General features: G+C 32.2%; 1 protein-coding gene across 2 annotated transcripts in view; it reads left to right on the top strand.

Annotated features, from left to right (window-relative positions):
- The window catches only part of LOC127702610 (uncharacterized), a 214008-nt gene that overhangs the window by 52645 nt on the left and 144454 nt on the right, over positions 1 to 16909 (top strand). Inside the window, exon 6 of one of the 2 annotated variants that reach the window (XM_052206891.1) lies at positions 2622 to 6354. The exons of the other annotated variant lie outside the window; for it this stretch is intronic. Coding sequence (XP_052062851.1) covers positions 2622 to 2869 — 248 coding nt within the window. The 3' untranslated portion in view covers positions 2870 to 6354. Of the gene's footprint in view, positions 1 to 2621; positions 6355 to 16909 lie in introns of those variants that run through there. 2 annotated transcript variants of the gene reach the window in all.

Here is a 16909-nt window from a genome sequence, read left to right as displayed (position 1 = left end):
ATACTCAGTAAGAACAATCTTTTCATTGAATAACCATCAAATTCCATAAGTATGTTAGTAATTGGACATATTTACCTGGTTTTTCAAAATTTTTGATATGACTACTGCATGTAGTCAAAAGGAGTAGGCCAACTTCACCTGTATTTGGGTCAATATCTAAATGTTATAAAATCTTACTGGAAATTGAATATTAGAGAGATTATATCATATACTTATAATTAGTGTTTCACAATTTTTTTCATATTACCAGAAAATCAAAAACTTATTCAGCGCTTCATGTTATTATACAAAATTTCCAATTAACATGTTATACTTGTCAAATGTTGCATCGAACGACATCGCTTACCACAATAAATTAAAATTGAGATTTTGGGCACTCTTCAAGCGTTTATAAAACTAAAATGAGCCAAAATATTACCAGAACCTCAAAGTCAACATATTTGGCTCTGTTGCTATGGATGTAAGTAAAGGTTGAAATACTTTTTGAAATAAACATTTACCACACGTCTAATTTTACTGATGTTGCTGTAGAATGATAGATTGTCATATTAATTTATGTATATGGGAATGCTTATCCCCAAGAACGTCTAAAATTTGGCTCACAAAAAACGTAATACTGGATAATGTACATACATTTTTTTTTCTTTCTTCAGTTGAGTAAGACTAAAAGTAAACTCGCCAAGTTTTCTTGACAATAATTTCTTTTGATGTCAATACAATTAATTGCCTAATATCAATAACAAAAGAATCCAAAGATAATGGATATACACATTAAAAGGTGAAATGGAAGAAAACTAGAACGTACGAAATCTTGTAACAAAATATTAGTGATCAATTGTCAGTTCTTTCTAAATAAAACAAAAATCAATATAATTTCAACATTCCAAATTAGAAAAACTGAGCAGCTCATGAGTCGTCTTGAATATGCATGAACTATTTGCCACTTGATTTACCATTGTATAGACAAGACGAAGTCAGTGACTTGCTTTTGGGCAACCAATTCCAACCATAAAACATAGGATGCAAAATGTCCTCAGACTTGACGATCCTATAATACAGTGTTGTGGAAACTAAAACATGTAATTTTGGGAAATATCGGGTGAAGTTCACCTTCTGTAGAAAGTTCATGCTTTTGAAAACCAAAAAATAATTCAAATCAAAGAATCAATTTTTTAAGATTCTATGAAAGAAAGATTGAGATCAAGTCAGAGATTCTGTTTGCTCAAATATGCCCAGAGCCGTATCATTTGCCTCTGGTCAATGTAGATCCTTTGTTGAACCAGATTTGCTCAGTTTATCTTGTGGCTTTTGCTCAGGGAGTTTCGTGTTATCTGGTCAGTATATCTTGTGGCACTTGGTCAGTATATCTGATGGTAATTGCTCAGTAGGGTGTCAATAGGAATCAATATGCCACAATAAGTTAAATAATTTGCTATTGTAAGATCATATTTTAAATCCTTCAGAGTCCATGACTTTAAAAAAAATACTAACATTTTCTTGCGTTACTGCTAATTTGCTCTGATTACTTTTTAAATTCATCAAGTGGTAACTATTTAAATCAATGAAAAATTACAACGACAAATTTTTATTTTTTTTTCTATCAACAAGCATGACTTGTGCTCTCCGAAGTAAAACTCTTCAATATTAAATGCTAGTCTATATCATAATTTAAGAACAAAAATTTCGACAATTTCTGAATCTGAATTGCTATAATGTTGGAATGACGCTTTAGTAATTTGCACCAACGTCTCTTCCTTCTGTAATCTTAATTGCTGTGGTTAAATACTATTGTTACAGTTTATATTAGAAAAAGTAAAAATTTCGAGATTTTAAAAGTCGAAAATTTTAGTTTAAAGTCGAAATTTCGAGACTTAAAAAGTCGGAATTTCGAGTTTTAAAAAGTCGAAATTTCGAGATTTAAAAAGTCGAAATTTCAAGTTTAAGTCGAAATTTTAAGATTTAAATGTCAAAATTTTGAATTTGAAAAAACGGTCAATGATAATTTATGTTTTCTCTTTCCCTTATACGCTGCCGTAGAAAGTCGTTACTATATCATGTTAACTTACTTTTCAATATACATTTCTTCGTGTCATGTCAGCGTCATCTCCTATGCACGTTTTTTCATCTTTACCAATAAAATTGGTTAGGAAGTCCTGAAATATCAATCTTTGAGAACGTACAATATACAAGTTGGATACATGTTATATCAATAAAATATTTTTTAGCTGCATGAAATACATTATAAGGTACTACTATTCCTTTAAACTGCCATTTTCGTGAAGTCATCGCAGTTGCTGAAAAAGAAATGATTGAACTGAAATTCACGTGACCACGCAAATATGATATATGTTATTATGAGATTTGCATTCCGTTGATACGATTCGATTCGGACCAAAAAGTTGAAAAACAAAAAATATAAAAACGTTGAAGTATAAAAACGAAGAAGCCTAAACAGAACAGCGGAAACCACCTGAGGTCGCTCGTTTTATTTAAAATATATACAAAAAAAAATACTTACCTCTACAAGTAGTTACATTTTCATACAGCTTATACTACTATGATCCTTGATTTAATATTAATGTCATCATATAATCTAACTTAAAGTTTTATATATTTTGTAGAAAATAACAGACAGTGGGCAATTATTGGTGGCCCAATAGCATGTGTATCCATATTTGTAATTACTTGTATTGTGATATGTAGGAATACACGCTGTAGAAACAGATTTAAAGATGCCTTACCATGTAAAATGTGTACAGGAGAAACAGATTATGAAATTACTGAATTACAGGAAATAAGACCAGAGCCAATTAGTTTACATAGAACTGAGTTTGTTGATGAACCGACCGTGCAAGACCCTCATGGGTAGTCAAGGTCGTTAAAGACCCCCTCATGGTCGTCGATGAAAAAAGTAAAACAATTGGTGATAAGTTGCTTAATGAGAAAACAGCAGTGCAGGAATTTTAAATCTATTTTGCAAATCTATAGGACAAATAAAACAATTATAGGGATTTTCGTGCATACATTATTATGTTGCAGGTTTACTACTGAACAAAAGTTGGGACATACATTTCGTTTCAATTCCACAAGTTTATATTTAGCATATTTAGTTATTTTCAGACTTCAGGAATTGTTTGCAGAGCTTCTACATCTGTCAAGGCACATATTTTGTATTTAAACATAAATTTATTTTATAGTCTCTGATTTTAGCAAAACGTATAGAGTGAGCTTTTCCAATTGTTTCTCAAGTCTCTCGTCTGCCCTCGTCTGTTTAGTTTTACAAAAAAATGTTTTCCTCTGATACTACAGGGTCAAATGGAATCAAACTTGGCCAGAATCATCCTTAGGGAATTTAGAGTTTAAAAATTGTGTCCGATGATCCTGTCTGTCGACCAACATGGCTGCCAAGGCTAAAAATAGAACAAAGGGGTAAAATGCAAGTATTGTCTATTATCTTGTAAACCGTTATAAACGGAGAAAGTCTGATAGAACAAAAATGTTCAAAATGTCTAGAACTATCTTCCATTCATTCGTCCAAAACTGTCAGACGTCCCCTGATAAGAGTTGTTGCCCTTAAATGACGATTTTTATTTTTACCTTTTTTGGGGCGATTTTGGGTGTTATCTGTAAAACTATAAGAGAAAGAGGGAAACTGTAAATCCCAAAAATTATCTGCAAATAAGTTTGCATAACCGAAATCGTCAGTTGACTTCTTTTATGAGTTATTGAGCTTGAAAGATGATTTTTTTATCAAATTCACATGGTCGAAATCGACAGTCACATTATTAAAGGAGTTATTGCCTTGAACAGTCCTTTTTTGCCCCTTTTTGTCTCGCCTTGAAGGAACCACTAATGGTAGGTCAATGATATTTGGTATACAGTTGTATTAGCATTGACACATCGCATTTCCATGGAGATTATTTGGTCCCTCTCCCTCAGTCATGGTCTATTGACTTTGAAACTTTTGCTTAGTTTACATGTATTAGTTTGTGATTATGTCAGTGTATGGGGAACCACTGGTGAAAGGTCAATGATATTTGGTTTGCAGTTGTATAAGCATTGGCACATCTCAATGCCATAGAGATTATTTGGCCTCGATCTCTCAGTCATAATCGATTGACTTTGAAGCCTTTGCTTTGTTTGCATTATCAGTTTATGATTAGGTCAGTTTATGGGGAACCCTAGTGGTAGGTTAGTGATATTTGAAATGCAGTTGTATTAACATTGCAACATCTCATTTCCATACTGCATTTTACTATCAAAATAACAAAAAGGATAGAAATATATCTGTGTTAACAGTTTATGTTTTTGTGTGTGTGGAAACTATAGTGGATAGAGAGACACTGTATAGGGCAAAAATTACCACATATTTAAAAGTAAAATAACAAAAATACCGAACTCAAAGGAAAATTCAAAACGGAAAGTCCCTTATCAAATGGCAAAATCAAAAGCTCAAACAGCTCAAACACATCAAACGAATAAAAACAACTGTCATATTTCTGACTTGGTACAGACATTTCCTTATGTAGAAAAATGGTGGATTAAACCTGGTTTTATAGCTACATAAACCTCGGTTTATTCCCGATTGTCCCACTTTCTAAAATTTTAGAGTTCTGATTGTCCCACATGAAAAGTTATGATTGTCACACATTATTTTATTATGTAAAATGTTCTTAAATAAACAAGGTAGTTGTTGTTTGTTTTACTAAATAAACAAGAATTAAAACATGTTTTTTTAAATCATCACATTAACGCACTTTTGATGAAATAATATAAAATTTCTGAGTTATAAAATATAATGTTACTCTTATTTGTAAAACAAATATCAGTATTGTATTTTTAATTACATTTTTTTATTAAAGTTTTTAAATAAATTTAAAAATATTACATGCAATGATTCTAAATGCTCCTGCGGTTCTCCTGTTGAAGATGCCATCCATTACTTTCTAGAATGCCAATTATTTTATAAACAAAGAATATCTCTGGTTAATGATCTTATACATATGAACATACACATTGATACTGAAACGCTATTGTTTGGAAAAGATGCATATAATTACGAAACTAACTCTAAAATTTTTGATAAAGTTCGTTATTTCATTAAACAGTCAAAAAGATTTTAACGTTCTAAGTCAGCAGCTTTCTTTTTTCTCTCTGTCATATTTGCTTTTTTTTTGTTGCCATGCCAATGTGTGACTCCTTCCTTTATTACTGTCGCTATACTATGTATGTGTTTGCTGTCATCATATATGTGTATTGTATATGTAAGGAGATGACTTAATATAAGTTATAACTTGTGTCCAATCCTATTGCTTGATTAATACAATCAAATATTATTAAATTAAAATGAAATTAAAACGTCAGATTAACCTGAACCCAACAACTTTCTTCATTGATTACGAAGCTGCTGTTCAGAATTCTGCTAGAGCATCCTTTCCAGGAAAAACTATTGAAGGACATTTTGTTTCACTATACTCAGTGTATTTGGCAAAAAGTGCAGTAAACTAGACTCGTCTCTTAACTATAAAGGAGAACCAAACATTCATAAACTTATACGGTCGGCAGCAGTTCTTCCTCTGGTACCACCTACAGAAATAGACGACGTCTGGTTCCATACACTTGAAGACCTGGAAAATTCGGATTCAACAGCAAATATCACTTCGTTTACGGATAACGTCACAACATACTGGGTTGAAAGCAACAGGCAGCTATGGAACCATTACCAAACCGAAGGACCAAGGACGAAAAACCACCTCGATGGATGGCACAGTAGCTTGAAGAAGATGGTCTAAGTACCACACCCAAACATAGTATAAAAGATACTGAACTATCTTAAAGAAGAGCAGGCAGCAAACGAAATGACTATCATTCAGTACCAAGATTGGGGAGTAGGACCAACATATAGAACAAAATACAAACACGTCAACCAATGCCTACAGAAACCATCTTCAGAATAGTGAAGTTATTGTGTTTCAGTATGCTGACATTGCTTCTGATTTATTTGTTACATTTTGACTAAGTTTGTTGAAATTATATGATGTATTGTGATGTTTAAGTTATGAATTATGTGTGCTTTATTGTTGTACCTTATGCATTTTGCGTGCTTAATAGTATCTGCTCTTCGTGTCATGTGTCATGTGTGTGCTTTAATGTAATGAATCAATTTGTTTATTGTGTGTACTTTATTGTATTTAGCTGTTTATTATGTGTGCTTAAGTGAAACTCTTTTTATTATATATCAATGTAGAATTGAGAAGTGCTTGATATGTGCTATTTTATGACTAAATACATATTATAGTCTGTGTTTGATGATACTTTGTTGCTAATATATGCAAAAAAAAAATGTAAATATTATTATTTGGTTATGTTTATTTCTTATTTTATAAGTTACAATGGTTAGTTACCTTTAATTACCTGCTACACACTATAAAAACAATTTAATTACTATCAAAACAATTCCCAATTGTCCCACATTTAAACTTCCCAATTGTCCCACAAAGTTTCATCACTTTTATACCTGTAATTTCAAAAAATTGGACAATCAGGGGAGGCAACCTAAACCTCTCACTTGTATGATAGTCGCTTAAAATTCCATTATATTGACAACAATGTGTGAACAAATTTTTAAACAAACAGATATCATAGGTAAAAACGTCAAAAATAAGGGTACAGCAGTCAACATTGTGTTATAATCTTAATCACTATAAAAACAAACAAATATGTCAACAAAGAAAAACAACATGGCATATAGACAAAGCACATAAGCAAAAATGAGAGACAAGAATACAAAAAATGAAAATAGCACAATAACACAATGGCGGGATGTATACGTACCGAGCCACGCCAAAAGGATTTCCCCAAAAATGGACTTAACAGTAAAGGTTAATAATTTACAAAGACAAATAAATGAACACTATAACACGTAATTAAGATGGTAAACAACGTCAGTACCTAGAATGTATACGTCAAGACCATCAGGTATTATTTGTGAAGTTGATACGGAATATTTATCAACAAGGTCTTGGTATCTTCCGATGAACTTTTTTAAAAAAAGGACGAGACGTTCTTTGACAGAACCCTGGTTCATCAACTTTCTTCTCAGACACTGGTGACGTTTTATTAAGTCTGAGTAGTAGCTGCAAGCTCTTGAATACCAGAATGAATTGGGAAATGTATATCCCATATGCAGGTGAAAATGGTATATTGCTACTAAGGTGGGGGGGAATTGATAATTTCAAAATTAAAGTAGTCTCGTTTGTCATAGATTCTGGTACTGAGATTCGAGGTATAAGTCTAAAAATGAGGCGGAGGAAGCCGTGTTTGTTGTTTCTTTATTGTCTAGTTCTAGAGGATATATTAATGGAACCCAATCAGTAAAGTTTGGATTGTTAATGGAAAGAACATCATCAATATATCTAAATGTAAAATTAAATGATCTGGCTTCTTTGATCCTCTTGTTTTTGACAAATGTCTGAAGGAACTGCGACTCCTATGAAAAAAAGAGAGACCGTTTAGGAGAGGCGCACAGTTTGTTCCCATAGGAATGCCGACAATTTGTTAAAAAAGTCTACCTCCAAATTCAACAATATGTTGTCAATAAGAAACTCCAGCATACTGATCACTTAATTTGTTCGGAATCCTCTGTGTAGCGTGTTTTACCTTTTTGTTCACTATTAACAAAATATTCCGTATAGTATCCAAAAGTAATAAAATAGCGTATGCAACCATTTTTATATTGAAAAGCATTGTCATGTGGATTATTTCTTTTTGACGATTTTTCAATTTCACATGGGGAAAGGTGGTATACAGGGTTGAAAAATCAAAAGTTTTGATAAAATTACTTTCAGAGAAAGATCGATATTTAAAATTATCCAGAAGTTCTTTAGAGTTTTTTAGAATCCACATATGGTTTTACAGTATTTTACAGTATATTCACTGCGGACAGAATTGTTGTCAATCTAATTAATGGACAATTCCTTTGTAGAACATGCAGATGAGCCGGCAGTGTACCGTTGTTTGTATGGAATTTTGTGAAGCTATGGTATCCAGTACAAACAAGGTAAGTCCTCAGATTTGCTGCTGTTCAATGTAATGTTCATTGAAGCCATGAAGGACTAATGATTCGCCAAAATCTCATCCCTGTCAAATAATATGTTTTTGTATGAGGGATTACCTGAGTGCTAATTTATTCCTAATTCTTTTACCAGACACTCGTAGTAGTACGATTTACATACAAAGACAATAATATTTGAAACTTTGTCCGCAGGAAAAACAACATATCTATCGTGAAGATAGAGATGATAGACATTTCACAGCTTTTTTGTCTCAGAAAACGGAATTTGGTCGATCATTCACACAGTTTTTCAACTTATGAATTCGACGTTTTATTAGAGACCTGACTGTTTTGACTCATTCTGACAAAGTGTCCAGTTCAGCTTCTTCTCGTTTAGTTCATGCTCTGGCGTAGTCCTCAATTGAATCCATATATTTTTTTTATTTTTAAGTTATGTTTCCAATTGAAGTGTTGGGGTTCTCTGAACTTAGGATGGGCGTTACGGTAGACAATTCAATGTCTTGTAATTCAGAATATCGGGTGCATTGCATTTGCGCCAATGTTTGAAAAAATGCAGTATTTCATTTGTGCCTTTTTTTAAATGTAGAATTTCATTTGCGTCACAGGGTTGTATTTCATTTGCCCGTAAAATAAATACTGCTTTTACCTTAATTTCAAGGAACAGAAACGTTTAAATATAAGTTGTATTTTGATTGAAGGCTCGTCTAAGAAATGTTGTAGAGTATCTCTCCCCCCGTGCGTAATTTATTGAGTTCATACTCATTTTATAATACAAACTGAGAGTCACTTAAAGGTATAAAATTTTATGGTGTTCACATGTTTGGGGTGACAAAATGGACATAATTCATGCGGACACAAAAAGAGAAGGAGAAATGTCTGTAACTTTTTAAGACCTCACATTTAGTATATCTAATGTTTTGAAAAACGGAGACAAATCGGGTAGATCATAAATAACTGGACGAATGTACAAACAAACAGACAAAAAAAAAATCATCATTTCGAACAAACAAGATATTGATGGAAAAAACTGTAGAAAATGAAAATAACACTTTATAAATTTGATGTGGTTGAAGCGCAGTTCTTGATTTTTCCTTCATCAGAAACGCTCAAACCCAAAATTTTAAAATCCAAGGACATTTAAGTAATTGAATACAAAAAACAATGTATATAAAAAATCATACCTGTCCATGAGGTAACAATCAAACATTGCATTTAACAAAAATGAAGTTTAACATTAAGAGAAGCAAAACTTCAAACAATTCTATTTTTCTTCACACATGTACCAAGTACCCCACCATTACATGTATATATACGACATAACGGGGAATATGTTATGTCTATAGCATACTAGTTTTGGAAGATAACAGCCTAAAACGAAATAATTTCTAAAAATATGTCATTTAAAAGCAGCAACTCTTATAAGATAACAATTGGTGAGCACGGTCCTGTTGACCAATTTGTAGATCTTATATATATGATTACTGATCACTTTATTCTTGATATTTTTAGTCTATCTTTTACCACGTTTTTTAAATAATACAAAAAGTAAACAAAAATATCTTCATTTAAGGACAATAACCCATTTAAGCAGTCCGTTAAAGTTTCATTTGTAAATCTTGAAATGTTGATAATTTTTGTTTTTTTTTTAAAGATTCTTTTATTGTAAATCTTCACGATAACATGCAGACAGGGATGAAAAACATAATGGACAACAACTACTTTTAGGAGCCTATTAATGGTTTAAACCATATTTGCACTTTTGTACATGTAGATCCTGTACTCCTCACCTTTTCTAGCTGTTTTGCAGTTTCTTTGTTATATTAGTATCAAAATCATAAACAAACACGCAACAATTGGTTAAAATCATAACTGATCTATGAGGAGCAATATAAGGAGTCAATTATCGATGGCAATTATATGGACTTATTTGTAGATTGTGTGTCGCTGATAATTTTTACTATAAGCAGTTTCTATCTATAATTACAGTTTTCAAAAATATCATATATGAACAATAATTCCAATCAAGAGTCGTATGGAAATTTTTATCTAAAATAATGGTACAAAAAATTTAGATAGCTCTTAACATTCTGGACCATTTTCCTTTACCAGATGTTCTGTTTCTTTTACTGTGATCAAGTGTTCAGGTGAAGTTGCATTTTACCCAAATATTGCATTTTGTTTTTGCCATTTCGGTCATGTTCTTTGAGATGCGAACTCAGCTGACTTGTACATATAGTAGACACCATAGTGATGATTGTGATTGGTTTGGTCTAGATTGATTTTGCGGTTTTCAGAGAGTTAGAACTTTAAAAGTTTACGGCAAAATAAGGATGCAACGACGGACTCATATATTGGCAATAGTTCATATGACGCTAAAGTGACAGATGAGCTACACAAATGATAGGTTTCATATCGTTGCAAAATCTCAAACATAATATTATAATTAACTGCAGCAGTACAGCCATTTAACATTTTGAAGATATGCTGTGATCACCATCGAAATGAAATTTTCATAAGGAATACTCCGGTTCAAATCTAGAACTTGTTACAAAACGTTAACTTTAAGTTAGTTCACCATGCAGCGCTGGTTTTAACTTGTACAACTATACACTGATTCATGATATATTGTGTACATCAACCCATACACCCTTTTTCTAAATCTCTTTGACTTACTCCAATGCATTAATCGTGATGAATATGCTTGAAATTATTACCACTACATAAAGCATAAAATAATCAATCAACAAAAGCCTTCATTGTAGCATCATTTATGTATAATATGCCCGTTTTTATGATGTTTCAAGAAATGGAATATAAATGCTTTGCTATTAGATCCTTTCCTAGTAATTAGTAAACATCACTTGGAAATAAGATTACCACCAAAGTGATGATGAATCACGAGATCGTCATTCATGCTTTTTTTTTATTCCTGTTATCGACATAAAATTAAAAATTTGACAGAAGGTTATGTTTTCGACGCCAAAGAGCTGAAATCAAAATATTCAGTGTAAAAACAAAACATTGTCTTACAGATTCCAATCCAGACATCTATGTGAAAACCCATCAAGAAAAATGCGTACTTCATTGTAAAGACCGTGCAAAAATAAACTTACAAAGTTTTAAATAAAATTTATTCATATAAGAATAAGGAATGGTTAATGTCTTATTTTGAATGAACAATGGATATGATATTTATAATGATTTTTAAGTCAATGATGATTAAAACATCTGTGACTTGTAAGTTTTTTCTAAGCACGTATCTGGACTTGCATACTACTAGACTCCACGTGACCTGTCTGTTGCTTACTCCTGGAATAGCTACTAATCGACAAATAAAACTTTAAACGTTAAGTTTTGTTCGGTAACTACTACACATAACTGTCCTTTCTCTATTACTGACGTTTTTTTTTCTCACCTGGCGGGGGGATCAAATCAAGAAATAATGAGTATAGATTAATTTTCACTCAAAATCCAGTACAACTTCATTGACTGTTTTCAATTTTCTTCTTAATAGTTTACTTAAAAGACCCGTGGGTCCCTTAGACTGTTTTACTCCTCCTTTTGAAATTTCAAGTGTGGATTTGTCAACAACTTCTGGACTGAGTTTAAGTTTAATCTGTTTTAGAACACCGACAAAAAGTTCATCAACTAGGTGATTGAATGTTGCTGATGTTTCGGTGTATTTACAGTTGTGTTTGATGGCGAGTTGTTTTGCTTCTGAAATATAAAGGGATAGAAAAATGAAGACTATATATGCTCAAACTTTTGGATTCTGTAATGTACATGGGATGGCATTTTTGTGAATTTGTAAAATAATGGCAGACTTGATAATTGTAACAGAGTATGTATTTGACGTTTACTTCAACAGTTGTCACGTTTATGTTTCTTTACACTCCTGTTCTTTGTTAGGGAATAGTAAACCATTTCCAAAGACTTTCAATCCCGTTCTCGTGCTATAAAACTCTAGTTTAATAGTTGTCGTTGTGTGATGTATTAATTTTCGTTATATGTATATGCATGTTGTGACTGACTAAAGTTAGTAAACCTTTGGGTGTTGCCTCAACCCCCCAAAAATAAGGTTTAAGATGTAGTATAGATGATAGTTTCGTAGTAGAAGTTATAGTTACTTTAATATTGTAGTAGAATAAAAAACCGTGAAAACCATTAAACTGATAGCCTTAATTTCAATTACAATAATATCCACAACTTTCTGCTTTGGTAATGTGCATATAATTCATCGTGCTAGGTTTAAAGACACCTTAAAACATTATCTTACCTTCGGAAACTATGTCTTTTACCGACTAAATCCACCTTGTTTGCCACTTGTATAATAGCTCTGTCTATAAAGAGTTCATTTCTAAGGTAAGTGAGGTACTTTGTAGCCTCATCAAACGATTGTCGTTCGTGGACAGAAAAGACAACAATAAAAGCATCACAAGCATGACCGGTATTTCTCTCAATGTCTTCCAAAAATAGATTATAATTTGAAAAAAAATATATAAAATTGAAACACCCAATAAAAGTCTTCAGTACATTTACGATTTATATTTTCTAATATTGAAAAGAACAAAATTATGTTGAAAATACAAAATTTTCACAAAAACAATAGCAATAATCAATAATAAAAAAATAAGCGCTCCCGCATGATAGTATTGCTTATTTGACTTTGTTGCGTTTCCTGCTTCCTCTTCCTTTTAACACATTTCATAGAAATCTGTCATATATATATATGTAAATAGTATTGACAGTAAGCATTAAAAGATCATGTTTGTGTTAAGTGTCGCTTTAGTTTTGAGATATAGACCAAAGACTGCAGTTTAAGCCCTGTGTCCTATTTTATCAACAGCGACCATGTTTATTGATGGATCAATACGCGATTACATTCCATACTGAACATTTAATTAAAGTTTGGTAGTTTGGTAGCATTTGGTCGTGTAGTTTCAGAGGAGAAGATAACAGCGCATCATAAGAGCAATCTATAAAAATCAGTTGGCAAATGCTTGACTCAACTAATCGGCACTGAACACAAAAGAATCCTTTTCTGACATTTGGTTGATAAAAGGATTAAAAAAAAATATGGTAATTATAGATCAGAATACAATAATTTTCACCAAATACAAACCAAAAAGGCCATTTACAGAATTAATATGAAAGCTACAATTCTTAAAAGATCATACAAAATGACAATATTGCTGTAAAAGCAAAATATATATTGGGGAATCAATAGTCCCTATAATAATAATATAATTTTTCTTTAGAACGACAAAGTAATGTTTGGCATAATTTAGAACCTCAATCAATGTACATTATAACGGAAACAGTCGTATGCGAAGCTTTTAGAGTTGCACATTATACATTTGTGCCATCATCTGCAAACAAAAATTATTTACTTTTCTCTGTTTAAATGAATCACCAATTGCTGTTTCTGTCTGGTAGATTGTTTTTCCCTTATTACAAATATTATAGCATAATAATTATCTAAGATATCTGGGACGATCTCATTTCATAAAGAACATCTTTTGTTTATACTTATTGTACCTCAAACTTATTAACCCGTTGTAGGTCTTTAAGTTGAGGTTCAATTTACTAAAATGACGAATTAGACACGCCCTCTTAGAATCAGGGCGTCCAAAATAGGATCAGGAAAAAAAACAGCCAGCGAAATACCATGGTTTACAATTTCAGAGAATCCAAGTGCTTTTGGTTGATTATCTCAATATTCAGACGGTATTTGAGTGGAAATACAAACCTGTCCGAAACCGGGAAATATTTATTTATTTATTTAATTTGTTCTATCAAATTACTGTTCATTTTAACTTTTATTCATGCTATGTTTTTTTTCTTTCTTGTCACTCAATTATATCAATTACCTTATGATAAATTATTAAATGCCCAAAAAGTTGCAAGCCAGGGCCGATCATGCAAGACCCTCATGGGTAGTCAAGGTCGTTAAAAAAATCACCCTCATCACTATCTTATAGTGGCCGTTATTGATGGTAAATTCATGTCGTTTTGTTTTTGGCATTCGCCTAACGTGGAGAAAAAAGAGGGGGGTTGGGGGTAAGAGTTTAACTTCGATTTTGATCATGGTTCATTTTCATTACGGCATACGTTTTATCTCTAGCCAACGCTCTATCTCTAAAGTGTCGCTCTAAAATTGTTATCATTTACTTCAGGTCGATCCACTTTGCATCTCGTCGTGAATATGCAAGACATATTTGCCACTGGACATTAAGGGAACAATCAATTAATCAGCTTCATTTAGTGATGTATAATCATTATTCTTCAGTTTATAATTGTCTCAAATTGTTTTTCAATTTTTATATATTTGATTTTTATTTATATCTGATTTTCAGTGTATATTTTATCATTTCTCTCCTCATTTTTCTCTTTGCATTTTATTTTTTTTTAACATTGAATAACATAATTGATAATGTCCACATCAGGGGTTACATTGTATCCTATCCAGCCAAACTAGGAGGAAGAGAGTAGAACAGAAAAGAAATCTTCATTGAATGGCAATAACTCATATCTTGAAGCGTACAGAAACGGCAGTCTAGGTGACAAAATTTGCTGTCGAGTTTTTTTTTATATCTGGTATAATTACCATAAAAGCAAAAATGGATAAAAAAATGTTGGCAACAATTTATAGAAGCATTCAACTTATTTTGGCCGTTTTATTTATTCTTTAGATATTGTCTTACTGGTCGGTTTTGTTATTTTTAAGGGTTTTTTTTGATTTACAATAGTCCTTGCAAAAGGCGCAAACAATGTGTTAAAATCAGCCATGCGAATTATTTAAAGATTTAGCTGACCTTTGTTGTTGTTTAATTAATTTAATTGTATTTCAAAGTTTATGGACGAGCCCTGCCACGTGTTGTAACTACCTTTAAACCCAAATTCGAAATGTGTTGCTCCGTCTTCTGCCATGTGGTTGATAACCTGACAAATATACATCCCGTCCAAACTGTACGTAGTATCAAGCCCAATGTTCCCGTCCAAAAAGTCTAAATTTAGAATTCCATTTTATGTCCCTTTTAAATATCGTAGGTGTTTTCCCGCTGGTGATTTGTGTTCCCACATTGAGTAGCTTATGATATCCGGAAAACCAGCTGTACTGCACAAGAAGGAACCATTATCGAGCTGGATAATGGGAACCTCTGGCACCTCTGAATCATACATAAATGATAATCATTAATTTTGAATATTAAACACGTCACGGATTCATTTGAAGGTATATTTACAAATTTAGCCTCCGAATTTTCGGCGATAAATGAGTTTGCCATTTTGGATCTAAAACTTTAACAATAGAATGTAACTTTATCAGCAAGACTGGATAAAAAGAGGAAATATTTCAAATAAAACATAAAAAGGAAAACATAATTTTACTTAAGTTTCATTACATTTCACTGCGACTAGCTACATCACATCATTCATGTGTAGCTGGTGGAATACATATCCTTTAAGTGTAGTTAACAAAGTTGTGTACATTAAATAAGACTGTAGGAGGAAATGGCGGACCATAAATTTTAATTTCCAGGAAAACTGAATGTCTACATAGGCTATGGAACAATAAAAAAGCCTAGCCGCATCATTTACATGTATATTAAAAACAATTTGCAGTGAGTATAGTGTTTTATGTGCTCGTCAGTTTTGCTGTGTCCTCCTTGCTATTACTGTATGAATTAATTTTGCATTACTGGATTCAATAGTTGGCTGTTTAGGTTTCCGATATAGAGTTAAAGGAATGGTTTAATATGATTTGTTGCTTTGGTTAGAATTTTCTCTTTTATAAAGGTTATTTTTAACCTAATAAAACTTAGTCGACCTACTCACACAAGACTTTGTTAAGATGTTTCGGTGTAAGTCTAGAAACTGTCACTACCGGTTAATTATTAAGTCAGGGATTTCGTTACAACAAATGACTTAAACCCTTTACTCTTTCATAGATACAGAATTTGGTTATGATGTGTGGCTGTACCTTATGAACACTTTTCATATGAGTCGGAGTTCCTTCAAACACTTGTCAAAAACAAGAAGATCAGAGAAGCCATATCATTTAATTTCACATTCAGATATATTGATGATGTTCCTCCAGAACTAGAAACAACAGACACGGCTTCCTCCGCCTCATTTTTAGTCTTATTCCTCGAATTTGACATAAGCGGTCATCTCAGTACCATAATCTATGACAAACGAGACGATTTTAATTTTGAAATTATCAATTTCCCCAACCTTAGTAGCAATATACCAACTTCACCTGCATATGGGATACACATTTCCCAACTAATTCGGTATTCAAGAGCTTGCTACCCAGATTTTATAAAACGTCACCCGTGTCTGAGCAGAAAGTTGATGGGTTATGTCAAAGAACGTCTCGTCCTTTTTCTAAAAAAGTTCATCGGAAGATACCAAGACCTTGTTGAGAAATATTTTGTATCAACTTCACAAATAATACATGCTGGTCTTGAAGTATAGATTCTAGGTACTGACGTTGTTTATCATCTTAACTACGTGTTATAGTGTTCTTTTATTTGTCTTTGTAAATTACAAACCTTTGCTGTTTAGTCCATTTTTGGTAATATCCTTTTGGCGTAGCTCGGTACTTATGCATGCCGCCAATGTGTTGTTGTGCTGTGGTTATTTGTTGTACTCTTGTCCTCCATTTTTGCTTATGTGCTTTTTCTATACGCCATTTTGTTTTTCTTAATTGACATATTTCTTTGTTTTTATAGTGATAAAGATTATAACTGAATGTTGACTCTGTATTCCTATTTTTGACATTTTCACCTATTGTGTCTGTTTGTTTTGTTCACACATTGTTGTCAATATAAT

This window comes from Mytilus californianus, unplaced genomic scaffold (genome assembly GCF_021869535.1).
Source record: "Mytilus californianus isolate M0D057914Y unplaced genomic scaffold, xbMytCali1.0.p SCAF_5, whole genome shotgun sequence".
NCBI lineage: Eukaryota > Metazoa > Mollusca > Bivalvia > Mytilida > Mytilidae > Mytilus > Mytilus californianus.
Note: the sequence above shows the minus strand (reverse complement) of the source record. Positions and strands in the feature narration are given on the sequence as shown.